This window comes from Hemitrygon akajei, chromosome 10 (assembly GCF_048418815.1).
Source record: "Hemitrygon akajei chromosome 10, sHemAka1.3, whole genome shotgun sequence".
Lineage (NCBI taxonomy): Eukaryota > Metazoa > Chordata > Chondrichthyes > Myliobatiformes > Dasyatidae > Hemitrygon > Hemitrygon akajei.
In genome coordinates, this window is record NC_133133.1 from 167035094 (window position 1) to 167053720 (window position 18627).

General features: G+C 40.9%; 1 protein-coding gene across 2 annotated transcripts in view; it reads left to right on the forward strand.

The window, feature by feature from the left end:
- The window catches only part of lrriq1 (leucine-rich repeats and IQ motif containing 1), a 165969-nt gene that overhangs the window by 51540 nt on the left and 95802 nt on the right, over positions 1–18627 (forward strand). For both annotated transcript variants that reach the window (XM_073059634.1, XM_073059635.1), the window contains exons 13-14: positions 407–480; positions 3798–3891. In XM_073059634.1, the coding sequence (XP_072915735.1) occupies positions 407–480; positions 3798–3891 (168 nt within the window). The remainder of the gene's footprint in view (positions 1–406; positions 481–3797; positions 3892–18627) is intronic.

Genomic DNA, 18627 nt, shown 5'->3' on the forward strand with positions numbered 1-18627 from the left:
AATGAATGCTCTTGTTCAATGCGGAGTAGTTTTAGTCTTAAAATATTTTTAACCTGAATAGCCGCTGGTATTTTTGTTGAAACAAGTTTTTGCTGTTTTCATTTCCGTATGGTATAAGGGCAAACTCAACAATGTACATTTGTTTTTCTCTCAAGACAGCTACAAATTTCACTTCAATTCATAATCTATATCTCAGCAGATATATGTTAGATGTATTTGTCCTTTGTCTAATTACAACAATGATCATTCAAGTGCATTTATTACCAAAAATGAGAATGTTGCCATACAAATTTGCATTAAATTAAACAGCTTCTTATCATAAAGGGGAGTACTTGGATTTCATAGGGTTATTTTTATGTGTAAAAAAAAATACTGATATACTGATGTACCAATGTTCTATTTCCAGTCTGACGCAACTTACAGACATGTCTGACTTTCAGATGTTACAAGGACTCAACATAAGCAACAATCGTTTGTCAGGTAAGTTAACATCCTATTATTTATCTTTCTTTCATTATTACTTAATCATCTGCTCAAACAAATTATTGTTAGAGCACTTGTCTCTAGTGACCGAGATAACAGGCTTTATTTGCAGCTGCCTTTGAAAATCATTAGTCAATGTGAAACGCTACCATTGTGAACTCACAGCTGTTACCCTAAGCAAACATAACTTTGAGATTATTGAAGATCAGAAGTCACTCAAAGTTAGAATTGAAACTAATGCCCTTTAAAATAAGAAATTACTTGTCCACCATTTAAGCTATATGAAATACATTTATAGTTTGTAAACACCAGAGATTCTGCAAATGCTGAAAATATTGAGTAACGCACACACAAAATACTATAGGAACTCAGCAAGTCAGGCAGCATCTATGGAGAGGAATAGACAGTTGAAGTTTTCAGACTAATGCCCATTCTGAAATGTGTCCCAGTGAGTTTAAACGTTTCAGATGTAATGCTTCTACATGAGAATAGAAAGAGGCAGCAAGAAACTATTGGTCACTTTATCTAAAATCTGTTATTAAGAAAACAGGAATAGAAGATTTAGAAGACCACAGTATAATGAAGTCAAACAGAGTCAACATAGTGGGAACACACGCCTGTGCATGCATAATTACCCAAGTGCTCTTAAGCTCCTTCTTGCTGCCTTCCTTAATGTTCACCTTCCTTCTTATTCCCCTTCTCCTAAAGCATAATTTATTTCCATTTATACCTAGATTCATCTACTCATTGATACCTTTTAGTGTAGTATCATTTGATCAGTATTGCAGTTTTCATTCTTCCTGTCAAATTGTATCGCTTCACACTGCACAATATTCACTGTTGTTTACTAATTGTCTGCTATTTTGCTAGCCTATCTCCTTGCATTGGATGGCAGGGTGTAGATATATCTCTATCAAAGGAGGTATAAGGTTTTTCTAAACACGAAGTACACTGCAGATACTGTGGTCAAGTCAACATGTACAAAAGCTGGATGAACTCAGCAGGTCGGGCAGCATCCGTTGAAATGAGCAGTCAATGTTTCGGGCTGAGACCCTTCGTCAGGACTGAAGAGGGAGGGGGCAGGGGTCCTCTTGCTTCTACTAGCCTGCAGGTCACCCTTGAGCAAGGTGTAGCACCTGCTTAGCCCCCCCCCCCCCCCCCAATGAGGGTCACGTGAAGCCATGGAGCAGGTGGTGGATGGTCGTATGAGCCATTGGTGCATATCACAAGTCCTGGTTATGCGACCACTGACGCCAGGCAGACAATCACTGACGCGTATGGATAATGGCTGGCATCACCATTCTTGTAAAGACACTGCCCAGAAGAAGACAATGGCAAACCATTTCTGAAGAAAAAATTGCTCAAGAACATTCATGGTCAAAGATCATGATATGACATGGCATATAATAATGCTGATGATCTCCTCGCAGTTTGGTATACTGTAATGTAATTTTAGGCTAGTGTAGGAGTAGAGAGGTGGATTCTCTAGATGCTGCAGAACTCCAGCACAATTGGATGTCACCATTGCACCCCGCTTGGAATTCAACAATGGAGCAGAGTGACAGACGTACCAGTATCTGTTATGAGAATGTTCCTACTTTACTGTGGGCTTACTTAATTTCAGAATACATCTGGGAGCAACTGGCAACACACATAATGCTGGAGGAACTCAGTGGGTCTGGCAGGATCTATGAAAGTCAGTGCATTAGTCAAGACCTTTGTGAAGGTCAGCCCAGGTGAAGGGTTTTGACCCAAAATGTTGACAGCCCATTTCCTTCGATAGACCCATTGAGTTCCTTCAGCACCTTGTATACTGCTCCAGGTTCCAGCATCTGTAGTCTTATGTCTCCTGAAAGCAAATGAAGGTTCTGGCCAGAACCTCGAGTCACCGTCAGATTGATTTGATCCATAATCCAATTTGAGACAAAGAGGAAATACTTTATCTGGAAATCACATGCTTTCAGCAGATATACCACCAACATCCATTAAAGAGAAAATATGCAATGTCTGCTCCTGAACTGTTAACTGTCCTTTCTATTTGCTGAAGTTAATACGATGTTAACGAGATGCTTGCTAGAATTTTTTGCGACAACCATAAATTTCCTGCTCTATCAGTACCATATTATTTGACTTCTAGTACCTGTGTATACTGTGAGTACAGGGCTACGGTGGGAAACTTTGTCACATGGTGTGAGCAGAATCATCTGCAGCTTAATGTGAAAAAGACTAAGGAGATGGTGGTGGACCTTAGTGAGGAGGGCTAAGGCACCGGTGACCCCTGTTTCCATCCAAGGGGTCAGTGTGGACATGGTGGGGGATTACAAATACCTGGGGATACGAATTGACAATAAACTAGACTGGTCAAAGAACACTGAGGCTGTCTACAAGAAGGGTCAGAGCCGTCTCTACTTCCTGAGGAGACTGAGGTCCTTTAACATCTGCCGGACGATGCTGAGGATGTTCTACGAGGCTGTGGTGACCAGTGCTATCATGTTTGCTGTTGTGTGCTGGGGCAGCAGGCTGAGGGTAGCGGACACCAACAGAATCAACAAACTCATTCGTAAGGCCAGTGATGTTGTGGGGGTGGAACTAGACTCTCTGACGGTGGTGTCTGAAAAGAGGATGCTGCCCAAGTTGCATGCCATCTTGGACAATGTCTCCCATCCACTCCATAATGTACTGGTTAGGCACAGGAGTACATTCAGTCAGAGACTCATTCCACTGAGATGCAACACTGAGCGTCATAGGAAGTCATTCCTGCCTGTGGTCATCAAACTTTACAACTCCTCCCTCGGAGTGTCAGACACCCTGAGTCAATAGGCTGGTCCTGGACTTATTTCCACTTGGAATAATGTACTTATTATTATTTAATTATTTATGGTTTTATATTGCTATATTTCTACACTATTCTTGGTTGGTGCGACTGTAACGAAACCCAATTTCCCTCGGGATCAATAACGTATGTCTGTCTGTCTGAAATTTTGAATCTGAAGTGCTGGAGACTTTTGCTGTCTGGCTTCTAAGTTAAACTCAAGACTTTATGATTGTGATTGTGGGAGTGAAGTATCAATTTTCTCTTTTCACTTTGATTGCATGTAAAAATGCTTTAATGTAAATTTATTTATGGTGTCATAAAGGTAACAGCCTGTTTAACATGGTAAAGTGTATAATATGCATTGTTTTCTTTAAAACGAAAAGCTGACCCTGACATTTTTTATTTTATATCAATGTCTTTGAATTTTTGAACATGTATATTAATCAGATTCTTTATGTTATCTGTTTTAATCAATTTGAATATATTTCCTTTACCATAGATCTTAATAGCTTACTTTTATGTCTTAATGGATGCCATAGTCTCCAGGAGTTGACACTAGATGAGAATCCATTTCAACGAGAGTCAGGCTGGAGGTGAGCCAAATCTATTTTTCAAGTACTGCTATCTAACATGCAGGATTGTATGATGCTGAATTGAATGCAGTATATTACAGTAGCTCAGTCAAAGTATAAAATAAATAATATTGTGTTTTTCTAGTAGATGTAGAACCTGTATTAATTGCACTGTCTGAACTCTTAGTACTGCAGGGATCAGTGTAAATGATTTGGACGTGAATGCGCATAGATAGATAGATAGATACTTTATTCATCCCCATGGGGAAATTCAACTTTTTTCCAATGTCCCATACACTTGTTGTAGCAAAACTAATTACATACAATACTTAACTCAGTAAAAAAATATGATATGCATCTAAATCACTATCTCAAAAAGCATTAATAATAGCTTTTAAAAAGTTCTTAAGTCCTGGCGGTAGAATTGTAAAGCCTAATGGCATTGGGGAGTATTGACCTCTTCATCCTGTTTGAGGAGCATTGCATCGATAGTAACCTGTCGCTGAAACTGCTTCTCTGTCTCTGGATGGTGCTATGTAGAGGATGTTCAGAGTTATCCATAATTGACCGTAGCCTACTCAGCACCCTTCGCTCAGCTACCGATGTTAAACTCTCCAGTACTTTGCCCACGACAGAGCCCACCTTCCTTACCAGCTTATTAAGACGTGAGGCATCCCTCTTCTTAATGCTTCCTCCCCAACACGCCACCACAAAGAAGAGGGCGCTCTCCACAACTGACCTATAGAACATCTTCAGCATCTCACTACAGTCATTGAATGACGCCAACCTTCTAAGGAAGTACAGTCGACTCTGTGCCTTCCTGCACAAGGCATCTGTGTTGGCAGTCCAGTCTAGCTTCTCGTCTAACTGTACTCCCAGATACTTGTAGGTCTTAACCTGCTCCACACATTCTCCATTAATGATCACTGGCTTCATATGAGGCCTAGATCTCCTAAAGTCCACCACCATCTCCTTGGTCTTGGTGATATTGAGACGCAGGTAGTTTGAGTTGCACCATATCACAAAGTCCTGTATCAGTTTCCTATACTCCTCCTCCTGTCCATTCCTGACACACCCCACATGGAACAATTAGCAAGTTTGCTGATGATACTTAATTTTGGGGAGGGGGTCTTATTGACAGTGAAGCAGTTAACCATGAATTGCAGAGAGATCTTGCTCATTAAGAGAGATGGGCTGAAGAATGGCAAATGGATTTCAACTTAGATAAGTGGGAGGAGTATGCATGTTATGTTGCAATTATACAAATCACTGGTGAAACTACCAGTCTCATATGTGTTACTGTATGTAGGGCATATGAGTGGGAGAGAAAACAGACCCCGAGTAGCAATATTGTTACTTTGAATAGGTTGGTGGGGATTGGAGAAAAAGCACAAGAGAAGCATAAACAAGTATTTAAATTCTTGAAACCTGGTGGGTTGTTTAGTACAATTTAAGTCAGTAGTGTTGTGTGTTTATATTTATTTAGTTACTATTATTGTTGTTGTTATTATTAATATTATCATTGAAATTTATTTTTACTCAGCTCAAGCTAGTAAAACCTGGGGTGTGGGCATAGCCAAGCACGCTCATTTCTCAATTGCTAGGAACTTTCAGGCTAATCTAGTGGAGTTTAATATTGTGACTTTCTGATGATTTACCTTCATATTGCTGTGTAGCTTGAATTGTTTAATGCTATTTGTGTAGTGACTTTGAAGTGATACCAGTTGTAGATATTAATGTCGGGGACAGTGGCTACCCTGTTCATGTTCCAAATTCTTTCAATTTTGTCTTTTAATTCAGCATATTTCTAGTGTTTTCACTTAGTGATTCTGTAAGTTATGTGTTTTGAATGGCTGTATCTATTTAAGTAAGTTGTTCTTGCTTGTTTACCCTGTATTATTATATCCAGATAGTTATTATTGATTGTCCTATCTGTAAGTACACATCGGTCGTAACATAGTTTGTGGTATTCTGATTCTAAAACTGGATCAGGGTTGTATTTATGGTAAGATATGACTTATTTTATGAGTTTATATTTTAAAGCAAGATTTTAGTGAATAATGTTTGGCACTTAATTGTGCCTATGTAAGTAATCAGATTGTGTTAAACTGCTACAGCATCCTGTAATGTGTTAGATTGTTTTGGTTTTCCTTGGCATTTTCCATGTTTATCATCTTGAATTTATTGGTCTTTTATTATGTATTTTTGATTTTCTTGTGTTAATCACCTGGTCCTGTATTACCACAAGGGACCCTTCTGTTTCTTGGAAGAGTTTTTCAATTCTAGGCATTCAGTACTTCCTTGTTGACATCTCATCTGCTCAGATTGTAGGGATGTCTTCCATGGAGGATCATGCTCTTTCATTGCTTAACTTTCTTTCACTGGTGATAATTTCTTAATTTTTCTGGGTTGTGCTCTCATTTAAATTCAGCGGTGTATACTTCTTATTAGAATTGCATAGTTGCATGGAGTGTTGAATCCAGTTTTCATTGATTAAAGTATATCCCCAGAAGTTTTATTTGACTGTTGTGTAGATTTTTTAATGTCTGTTATTCCTCTTACTACATTCTGTCCTTGGCTGTTAATCTAAGCACATTTTAAATGTATGTAATGTTTTCTGAAATTTGTCATTTCAGTTCTTATTTTTCTTTGTAACTTTTCCAGATCAAGTTTCAGACCCTTTTGTAACTTTTTCAGACCGTTATTATGCCAAAAGAATATGTTAATATAGGTATAGTGAAAGTGTTTATTGCCTTTGTTTTATTTTTACTGTTGAGCTCTGTTTCACAGATGTTCTTAAGCCTTGAAGTAAATTCTGTCAAAAGTTTTTCCTTTAAGGAACTGTGATCTATTTTCTTTGCTTGTTAATATCCCAGCTACTTTTATGTTTCATATGCATCTATCAGTTTATTTTATCCTGTTGTTCTGTTTTGTATTCTATAGCTCTATTGCACCTTTTTTAATATTTAATGCTCTGCATTTACGCAGTCCAACGTTCATGTTTGTATCTTTCAAAAATAGTTCTGCTGTTTGAATTAATTGCTCCTTCATCAGAAAATCTAAAGCATATAATTTCAAATCATTCATGTATAGAAGATGTGTGAAAGTGTAGCTCATTTTGTTGTTTCTCTCTTGACACCCAATTTTTGTCTGATTCAGCAAATTACGGAGTTGGTTTAAAGCTAGACAGAACCATAGTGGACTTAAGAGAGCTATCTTGGAAAATACCTCAGTTTATCAGTTTATTTTGATAATGGTGGTTGTTTTTTGTTTGTTAATAGATTGGATGGTTATAGTATGCTAGTGCTTCAGCAGGTATTGTAGGAATTTCACAAGTATCAAGTACACATATATATTTGTGCTCTCCAGTTCTGGACTTCTCCAACCCTGGGGAAAAGGCTATGACTGTCCATCTCCTTATCCTCTCCCCCCACCCCCCCAGGATTTTATAAACTTTCATGAGATCATTTCACAATTTTTTTCATTTTTTTCATTCCAGCAAATAAAGAACCAGCATGGCCAATTTTCACTATAACTCAGGGCCTCTCGTGCAAGCAGCATACTCGTATATCTCTTCCACCTCCTCCACAGCTTGACAGTGTCTTTCCTGTAACAGGTGATCAAGATTGTACACAATACTCCAAGTGTAGCGTCACCAATATTCTTCTTCTTCTAACTACAAGAAAGGCTGCAGATTCTTCTCCTACTGTTTTTTATTGGCGGTTGGCAGACCATCTAAAAATGTGCATTACCGCCACCTACTGAATTGGAGTGCGAGGAGGATTTTAAGAGTGGTCCTAACACCTAATACCACCAGCCCCTCTGTTGATCGCCTGTTACAGGAAAGACACTGGCAAGCTGTAGAGGAGGTGGAAGAGATGTATGAGTATGCTGCCTGCAATAGGGGGCCTGAGTTATAGGGAAAATTGGCCATGCTGCTTCTTTATTTGCTGGAATGCAAAAAAATGTGGAATGATCTTATGAAATCCTGAGGGAATAAGGATATGGACAGTCATAGTCTTTTCCCCAGGGTTGGAGAATTCCGAAACTAGAGGGCACAAATATAAGACCATAAGACATGCAGAATTAGGCCATCTGGCCCATTGAGTCAGCTCTGCCATACAATTATGGCTGATCCTTTTTTTTCTCTATCTCGTCCTCAACCCCATTTCCCGGCCTTCTCCCCATAACCTTTGATGCCGTGTCCAATCAAGAACCTATTAATCTCTGCCTTAAATACACCCAGTGTCCTGGCCTCACCAGCTGCATATGGCAACAAATTCCACAAATTCACCACCCTCTGGCTAAAGAAGTTTCTCCACATCTCTGTTTTGAAAGGGTACCCCTCTATCCTGAGGCTGTGCCCTCTTGTCCTAGACTCCCCCACCATGGGAAACATCCTTTCCACATCTACTCTGTCTAGGCCTTTCAAAGTTCGAAAGGTTTCAATGAGATTCCCCCTCATCCTTCTGAATTCCAGCGAGTACAGCCCCAGAGCCAGCAAATGTTCCTTGTATGATAACCCTTTCATTTCTGGAATCATCCTTGTGAACCTCCTCTGGTCCCTCTCTAATGCGAGCACAACTTTTCTAAGCAAAGAGGCCCAAAACTGTTCACAATTCTCAAGGTGAGGCCTCACCAGTGCCTTATAAAGCCTCAGCATCACATCCTTGCTTTTGTATTCTAGTCCTCTTGAAATGAATGCTAACATGGCATTTGCCTTCCTCACCACCGACTCAACCTGCAAGTTAACCTTCAGGGTGTTCTACACAAGGACTCCCAAGTCCCTCTGCATCTCAGATTCCTGGATTTTCTCCCAGTTTAGAAAACGGTCCGCACATGTTCTATATGTCCTCCCTTGTCTGCGAACACTGCTCATCTTTGATGTTGTTTGGCTTCCAAATACAATAAGAGATTTAAAAGATACCTAAGAGGTAACTTCTTTACACAGAAGTTGGTGAGTACCTGGAATGAGCTGCCAGCATGCCAGTGGAAGTGCTTGAGGCAATTACAGTTGCAATATTTAGAGTCATTTGGATAGGTACATTGGGGGGTGGGGGGCGGAGGCTTGGATTTCAAATGGCTTGTAGATACATAGAATGTCACTTGTGTATATTCAAGGACAAAAATGATTCTTAACAAGGTATTGAGCACTTCTTTTGTGTTACCTGAAGACAACAAAACATATATTGTATCCTACATCTTAATCTTCTGTTGTGTATGTCCTTTACAAACTTACTTGCTCTTATCTCCTCCCTTGTCCACAAACACTGCTTATCTTCGATGTTATTTGGCTTCACTGGTCCAACAATTTATGTCATTATCATTAACAGATGCCATCCTGATCGTGTCTCTGATCTTGGCACCAGACTCCACTTCCTCCAGTGTCAGCAACAGTCCCAGACATGAAGGACAGATTTCTCCTATACTCCATTGCTGATCAAGTCAAGGAAAATCCTCTAAGTGTATCTGTGGCTCTTGTATTTTGTGCACAGCAGATTATTGCTGCAAGAGTTATGCGCATAACTAACAAGGATCTTCTGCTTAAGCGTCATGAGTTTAATATGGGAGAAATGGGACATGGGAGAAACTTAACCCCACTATCTTTTTTTGTCTCATGCCTTTTGTTCCTTGCAAGTTGTTGATACGTTCTGGGTGAACAAGAATAATTATTAATGCATATTAAAACAAGTTTCAAAGTTCAAATTTATTATCTAAGTATATATACCATATACAAATTTGATATCCATCTTCTTGCAGACACTCACCAAACAAAGAAACAAAATAGAATCCACAAAAACCACACAAAACAAAGACCACTGCACATCCAATGTGCAAGAGAGGACAAATAGCAAATATTAAAAAAGAGTAAACAAAATAGCACGTAGAATATGAACCACAGAGTCCACAGCTGCAGAGTCAGTTCAGTGCTGAGGTAAGTGAAGGTGGTCCAGGACCCTAATGGCCACAACTACTCCTGAACCTGGTGGCTTGGGACTCAAGATTCCTCCACCTTCGTCTAATGGTAGTAGAGCGAAAAGAGGGAGGCCAGTCAAACACAGGCTGATGGCACTGAACACCTGTTCATTTTCCGCTCTCAGCCTCACCGATTTTAACCTTTATCAGTGCTATAATGGAGTGGAGCACAGTTTCATCTTCCTCTGTCAGGAAGCATCCGCCCCAGTGATGGCTGCCCCGGCCATACCTGCATTCTCGAGAGTCTAGTTCACTGATTTTTACAGGAAATCTCAAAATCACCAGTATATTCAGACAGTTCAAAAGTACACCCTTAAAGGAAAATTACAGGCTACGGACTACTGCAATCACAGTCCAGCAGAAGTATATCTTGTAGAGTAGTAACTTAGTGAGCTGCCTACAAAACGTGACTGAAGTTTATCAAAGGGGTTAGTTATATATGGGTTTGAATAGATTATTTTGCTTTCTTATGGATCATAGTATGAATAATTTTGCAGTTGATGCAGTACCATCAATCGTATACATGTTCTCTCTCTTTGATGTCCAGTGTTGGTGTTTCTCTTCGGAAATGCTCGTGTTTCTATATATAGAATCTAAAGGTCAACTGAAGGGGTAGCCAATCGGGACTAAGGCAAGCAAACAGGTGGGGGGGGGGGCTATATAAATAGTGAGCACTCCCAGAGAGAATCACCAACAAGTACACAATGAGGATGTCATCTCGACAGGTGACGGAATGTCCGCAAGCTAATTGTCAAACATGGCGAACACCACAACATCAAATGCTTCAACCCAAGCTACCAATTTTCACCATCATCCTAAATGCAATAACTCTTTCCTGGAGCAATCTGTAGATAATTTTGTTGTCTGCATCTCTTCCCCAAGCTTTACACCTGCCTCTGCCTCAAATGCATTCAATTTTTCCTTAAAAGGGGCCCATCCAGGGCTGTGTGCTCAGTCCACTACTGCTCACTCTGCTGACCCATGACTGTGCTGCAACACACAGCTCGAACCACATCATCAAGTTCGCCGATGACACGACTGTGCTGGGTTTCATCAGCAAGAATGACGAGTCAGCATACAGAGAGGAGGTGCAGCGGCTAACAGACTGGTGCAGAGTCAACAACCTGTCTCTGAATGTGAACAAAACAAAAGAGATGGTTGTTGACTTCAGGAGGGCACGGAGCGACCACTTTCCACTGAACATCGACAGCTCCTCGGTAGAGATCGTTAAGAGCACCAAATTTCCTGGTGTTCGCCTGGCGGAGAATCTCACCTGGACCCTTAACACCAGCTCCATAGCAAAGAAAGCCCAGCAGAATCCCTATTTTCTGCGAAGGCTAAGTAAAGTCCATCTCCCACCCCCCATCCTCATCACATTCTACAGGGGTTGTATTGAGAGCGTCCTGAGCAGCTACATCACTGCTTGGTTCAGAAATTGCACCATCTCAGATCACAAGACCCTGCAGCGGATAGTGAGGTCAGCTGAGAAGATCATTGGGGTCTCTCTTCCTGCCATCATGGACATATACACTACACGCTGCATCTGCAAAGCAAACAGCATTACGAAGGACCCCATGCATCCCTCATACAATCTCTTTTCCCTCCTGCCATCTGGGAAAAGGCACCGAAGCATTTGGGCTCTCACGACCAGACTATGTAACAGTTTCTTCCCCCAAGCTATCAGACTCCTCACTACCCAGAGCCTGGACTGACACCTTACTGCCCTGTTGTCCTGTTTATTATTTATTGTAATGCCTGCACTGTTTTGTGCACTTCATGCAGTCCTGGGTAGGTCTGTAGTCTAGTGCATTTGTTTTTTTTCTCTGTTGTTTTTTACGTAGTTCAGTCTAGTTTTTGTACTGTGTCATGTAACACCATGGTCCTGAAAAACGTCGTCTCATTTTTACTAAGTACTGTACATAGCAGTTATGGTCGAAATGACAATATAAGTGACTTGACTTGAGGTGCAATATTTTTGGTTTGTTTATCTGTGGCAAAATGCTCCATGTACAGTACATGACTCATTTCTAAACAAATAGAACATAATACTTTACATTAATCAGTATTAGATTTCACTAAACAATTTACCTCAGTAAATGGAATCTTACCAAGTACCTTTTCATACAAGTTATGTGTGATTTCTGAGTATCTGGGGCTGTTTGACGTCAAGGTCTGTTTTTATTTGCCTTGTTGAGATCTGCACAACAAAAATAATGACGGTATTGTGAACCAATAAGTTTATAGACACTCCCATCCCCATGGTTTAGAATGTCATTACATTGTGATGTAAAACAAGAATGTGACTCATTGTGCTCTTAGTCAAATAGCAGCTGCTGTATTAGCGTTGTGCTCCTATTTACAAGCAGAAACGTGAATTGTGGGATAAGAATAATCATTTATTTCACCCAGGATAATTGCAAAAGTTCACATTTTCTAATCTAGATCATAACCAAAAATGAAGTGATGCACTCTCGTTAAAATAGATTTTGGATTGCTTAGCTCTTATAGCATTACTTAATATTACAGGGTAGCTTAATGAAATCTCCAAGTGATTATCTCTATTTGTCACATGTACACTGAAGCATCCAGTGAAATATGTTGTTTGTGTCGGGGATGTGCTGGGTCAGCCTGCAACTAGTGCCGCACTTCTAGCGCCAGTGTAGTATGTCTACAACGTACTGACTCTAACTTGTATATCTTTGGAACGTGGGAGGAAACCCACACAGTCATGGGGAGAATGTCCAAACTCTACCGACAGTGGTGAGAATTGAACACCGATCTTACAAGTGTTGGGTTAACTGCTGTGCACCTTGCTGCACTGTGAGCAAGATAGCTTCTAGATATATTGTATATAATAATGAAAAAGGCTATTATTCCTGCTTGTGTATTTTAATGTACTATCTTCCAAATAAAATGTGATGTGAGTCTATTCTGTTGTGCATCTATGTGCACAAAGCAAAGAAACACTGAGGCATTTAGCTGGAGCGTACATGATCTGAACTACAGCCTTCAGATTCCTATCCCTTGTCCCGGGGAACACATGAATTTAGTTTCACAGGGGATCACACCAAGATTTGCGATCAGACCTTCAGATACCACATCCTCAGGCACTGCACGTGCTGTTCAGACCCTCTTTCGTTGTTATTAAGTGTCTCTGATATTCAAAGACATTAAAGAACAGTTGAAATTGATTTAAGGAAAAGATAACAAATGTATTTAAAACATTAAAATGCTAATAAATAAAGTATAAAGAGAAACAAATAAAATTAAGCAGAGGCAAAAAAGTTAGTTGATGTCAGCAACCCTTTTCAAATGAAACTTACGTTGCCCCTCAATTCAGCAATTTAGGCAATAATTAGGGCTTTGTTGTCATCTTATTCCCTGTCAAGGATAGAAAATACAGCTCTCATTGTTGATTCATTGAGACAAGGTTCTAACTATACTACTGATTAAGCAATTGGTGCATGTGGAATGAATTTTGGCTGATTTAAATCTATAATGAGGTAATGAAACATGATGTTTGTTTGTTCATTGTGGGAAGAAAAATGTGAGGTAGTTATATTAAACAGCTTGTACTTTGAATATTTTTTGAATGTAAGACAAAATGCATGTGGTAATAGCAAGTTTGCGCTGGTTAGCCATTATCATTTTGGGAAATGTTAAGCTGGCTGGAGATGAAAGTTTCATATACAAGGGAATTGCAATCATTCAGAATCTTCTGAAGAGTGTTATTGGGAGTTCATTATCAAAATTCACTAAATGCAGTTGGCTTGAACATACTGGCATCAGTGGAACCAACAGAGTAGCCAGAATAAAAGAGCTCTCAAATAAATTAATACTGACTATTTTATAGCTTTTTCAAAAAGTAGAATGCATCCCTCCTTCTGATTTGGAATATCTGTATAAGAACCAAGTAGCTCTGATGTTCAGATTCATAAACTAATTAGTATTCCTCTTGAGAACATAGCCAAGGTGATCAGATTAACAGACAACTGCACTTCATGCAAGAATTATTTTAGATTCCCATCAAGTATCATTAATGTATAAGTCCAAAATTATAAAAGTTCTCTCCAGTTTAATTATCCTTTTATAGACTTTGTTTAACTATAAAACAAATATTTGCAGGTGTGATTAAAAAAATATGCATTTCTGATTTTATTTTTGTTGAGAATTCACAATGCTTATAATTAGTTGCTCCGTAGGATACCTCAGAGGCAGCACGGGTGTAGAGCGGGGCTACAAGTGTGTTTAAAGAAACGGGGTTTTAAACTCCCTACACCGACTATCTTGCTAGTAAACGTGCAGTCTCTGGTGAATAAAATTGATGATCTCAGAGCTCGGGTGCTGAATCAGAGGGACATTAGGACTGCGTGTGTCCTTTGTTTCATGGGATCCTGGTTAACCCCTTCCATACCAGATGCCGCGATTCAGATCGATGGGTTTACTATACGCCGTCAGGATAGACCTATAGAGTCTCTCAAAAGCAGAGATGGAGGAATATGCCTCATGATCAACTCTTCTTGGTCCACAAATATATAAATGCTGTCCCAATTCTGTTCACGTGACCTGGAATATCTAGCAGTTAAGTGCCGTCCTTTTTACCCACCACGGGAGTTCTCTGGGGTCATTTTGGTAGCAGTTTACATTCCATCTCAGGCCAGTGTCAAGCAGGCTTTAGATGATCTGAGCAATGGGATCAACATGCACAAAACAGTGCGCCCTAATGTCTTCACCATCGTTTTGAGAGATTTTAACCAGACCAGTCTGAAAAAGTCACTAAGTAACTACCATCAATGGATCACTTGTGATGCTAGAGGAAACAACACACTGGACCATTGTGACACCACCATCAAGAATGCCTACTGTGCTATTCCACACCCTCACTTCAGGAAGTCGGATCACCTAGCTGTACTATTACTCTCTGAGTATAGGCAGAGACTGAAGACTGCAGCATCAGCAGTGAGGACCAAGAAGGTTTGGACAAGGGAAGCACAGGAGTGCCTACAGGACTGCTTTGAATCGGTGGACTGGACCGTATTCAGGGATTCATCTTTGAACTTGGATGAGTATGCTGCAGTTGTTACTGACTTTATTAAAACCTGTGTGGATGAGTGTGTGCCTACAAAGACTTGCTGCACATTCCCAAACCAAAAGCTGTGGATGAACCAGGAGGTACGTCATCTGCTGAAGGCTAGATCTGTAGCATTCAAGTCTGGCGACCCAGACATGTACCAGAAAACCAGGTATGATTTACAGAGGGTTACTTCAAGGGTGAAGCGGCAATTTTGAACGAGGTTGGAGGCGACATTGGATGCATGGCAACTCTGGCAGGGTCTGCAAGACATTACTTCCTGCAGAGCGAAACACAATGACATGAATAGCAGCGATGCTTCACTACCAGATGAACGCAATGCCTCAATGCCTGCTTTGAAAGGGAGAACACAACTACAACTGTGAAGATCCCTGCTGCACCTGATGACCCTATGATCTCCATCTCAGAGGCCGATGCTAGGTAAGTCTCTGAAAACCTGTGCCAACCAACTAGCGTGGGGTCGCCAAACTTTTTTTGCACCGCAGACCGGTTTAATATTGACAATATTCTTGCCGACCGGCCGACAGGGGGGTTGGGGGGGTGGGGGTGTTAATCACGACCGGAACATAGGTAATAAGTCAACTATAAGTCACTTATAAGTGGCTAATACACTCAATTTTGTTTCTAAAAGGGTTTATCTAATGAATTTAATATTAAACACACAGCGCATATTTTCCTCACATGAATATAGTGATAAGTCAATTATAACTCACTTATAAGTCAATAGCATCATAACATTTTAAGTAATGTTTGAATATTAAACACACAGCGCATATTTTCCTCGTATGAACATATAAAATCATTGCAACATACCAGTGAGAGGACCAGATAAGGGCTGGAGATCCCTGAACTGGGGGCACGGCAGTCGCAGTCTGGAGAGAGCAACCGAGCGAGGAGTGCGACGGCGTGTGCCCACCCCTCCTTGTAGGTAGGTAGGATCTATCAGCCGACAAAAGTTTGGCTAGACGGATGACTTTCAGTAGATCGCAGCGAGGTAGCTGTTCTGCTTCTTACGAAACCCTGAGCCCGAATTAGGTCGTCTGCGAATATTTTAGCACTGGGTTCCCCACGAACATTCGGTGTGCTAAACAGGTTTAGAGGTGGCGCCATCTGTCCGCACTCCAAGCCAGGAGCAATGGTACTTCTTGCTGGCCACATGAGGCAGCCGGTTACCCGAAGCCAACCAGTGATCCCTGGCGCTAGGGTATCACTGCGTTTAGGTGACTGATGACTTTGCGTGGGTAATGACCTCGCATGCGTTCAAGTTCAACAGTGGGCATGACAGGGAATGAGGAAAGATGCAGCTGACTCATATCGTTTCATATCGCCAAATCATATCGTTTCCTCACGGCCCGATAGCACATGCTTTTCGGCCTGGTGTTTGGGAACCACTGAACTAGCGGGAGTATTCAAGGAGATTTTTAACCTCTCACTGCTATGAGTGGAAATTCCCACTTGCTTCAAAAAGGCAACAATCATACCTGTGCCTGAGAAGAATAATGTGGACTGCCTTAATGACTATCGCCCGGTAGCGCTCACATCGACAGTGATGAAATGCTTTCAGAGGTTGATCATGACAAGACTGAACTCCTGCCTCAGCAAGGACTTGGACCCATTGCAAATTACCTATCGTCACAATAGGTCGATGGCAGATGGCTTTAGACCACCTGGACAACACAAACACCTATGTTAGGATGTTGTTTGTTGACTATAGCTCAGCGTTTAATACCATTATTCCCACAATCCTGATTGAGAAGTTACAGAGTCTGGGTCTCTGTACCTCCCTCTGCAATTGGATCCTCAACTTCCTAACCCGAAAACCACAATCTGTGTGGATTAGTGATAACATATCCTCCTTGCTGATGATCAACACTGGTGCACCTCAAGGATGTGTGCATAGGCCACTGTTGTACTCTCTATATACACATGACTATGTGGCTAAGCATAGCTGAAGTATCATCTATAAATTTGCTGATGATACAACCATTGTTGGTAGAATCTCGGTGATGAGAGGGCGTACAGGAGTGAGATATGCCAACTAGTGGAGTGGTGCCACAGCAACAACCTGACACTCATCGTCAGTAAGACTAAAGAACTGATTGTGGACTTCAGGAAGGGTAAGACAAAAGAACACCTACCAATCCTCATAATGGGATCAGAAGTGGAGAGAGTGAGCAGTTTCAAGGTCCTGGGTGTCAAGATGTCCGGAGGATCTAACCTGGTCTCAGCATATCAATGCTGGCAAGACAACAACTGTACTTCATTAGGAGTTTGAAGAGATTTGGCATGTCAACAAATGCACTCAAAAACTTCTAAGTGCAGGCTTGTGATTAAAAATCTCACAAAATATTACATATTTCAGTGATGACCTTGGAAAATCTGAACCTTCAAATATATATTATTCATCACAATACTTCAGTTAAGATGTGATCTCTCTGAAGTTTGCAGGAATAGGTTCTTCATTAAGAACCTACAAGAGGAGAGGCTGTACTTGATCTGGTATTGGGAACTGATCCTGGTCAGGTGTCAGATCTCTCACTAGGAGAGGATTTTGGAGATAGATTGTGATCACTATTTCCTTTACCATATCTTTGGAGAGGGATAGGAACAGACAAATTAATTGGAGTAAGGGGAAATATGATGCTATCAGGCAGGAACTTGGAAGCATAAATTAGGAATAGTTCTCAGGGAACTGTACGGAAGAAATATGGAAAATGTTCAGGGGATATTTGTGTAGAGTTCTGCATAGGTACGTTCCAATGAGACAGAGAAAGGATGGTAGGGTACAGGAACCGTGGTGTACAAAGGCTGTTGTAAACCTAGTCAAGAAGAAGAAAAGAGCTTACAAAAGGTTCAAAAAATGAGGCAATAGACAATAGGTGCAGGAGTAGGCCATTTGGCCCATCTAGCCAGCACTGCCATTCACTGTGATCATGGCTGATCATACACAATCAGTACCCCGTTCCTGCCCTCTCCCCACATCCCTTGACCCCGCTATCTATAAGAGCTCTATCTAACTCTCTCTTGAATGCATCCAGAGACTTGGCATCCAGAGACTTGGCCTCCACTGCCTTCTGGTGCAGAGCATTTCACATATCCACCACTCTCTGGGTGAAAAAGTTTTTCCGCATCTCTGTTCTAAATGGCCTACCCCTTATTCTTAAACTGTGGCCTCTAGTTCTGGACTCACCCATCAGTGGGAACATGCTTCCTGCCTCCAGCGTGTCCAATCCCTTAATAATCTTGTATGTTTCAATCAGATCCCCTCTCATCCTTCTAAATTCCAGTGTATACAAGCCCAGTCGCTCCGATCTTTCAACATATGACGGAGACAATGAGAGAGATCTAGAAGATCATAAGGCTAACAGGAAGGAGCTTAAGAAAGAAATTAGGAGAGCCAGAAGGGGCCATGAGAAGGCCTTGGTGGACAGGATTAAGGAAAACCCCAAGGCTTTCTACAAGTATGTGTACTGCATATGTTAATCGAGGTGGCTTCTTTGTTTGTTAAAAGTAAAACTGCTTCTTTGTTATGCTAACTGGTGAGGGAGTGCTTTTCTTGCAGAGCATTCCCAAAGCTTCTCGAAGCTTGTTTGGGTTACAGTTGCTGATAACGGGGATTGTATTCATTTGTTAACCAATTGGGTTGGATGTTATTTTCTCTTGTGGGTCTGGGAGCTGGGATTGTGCGG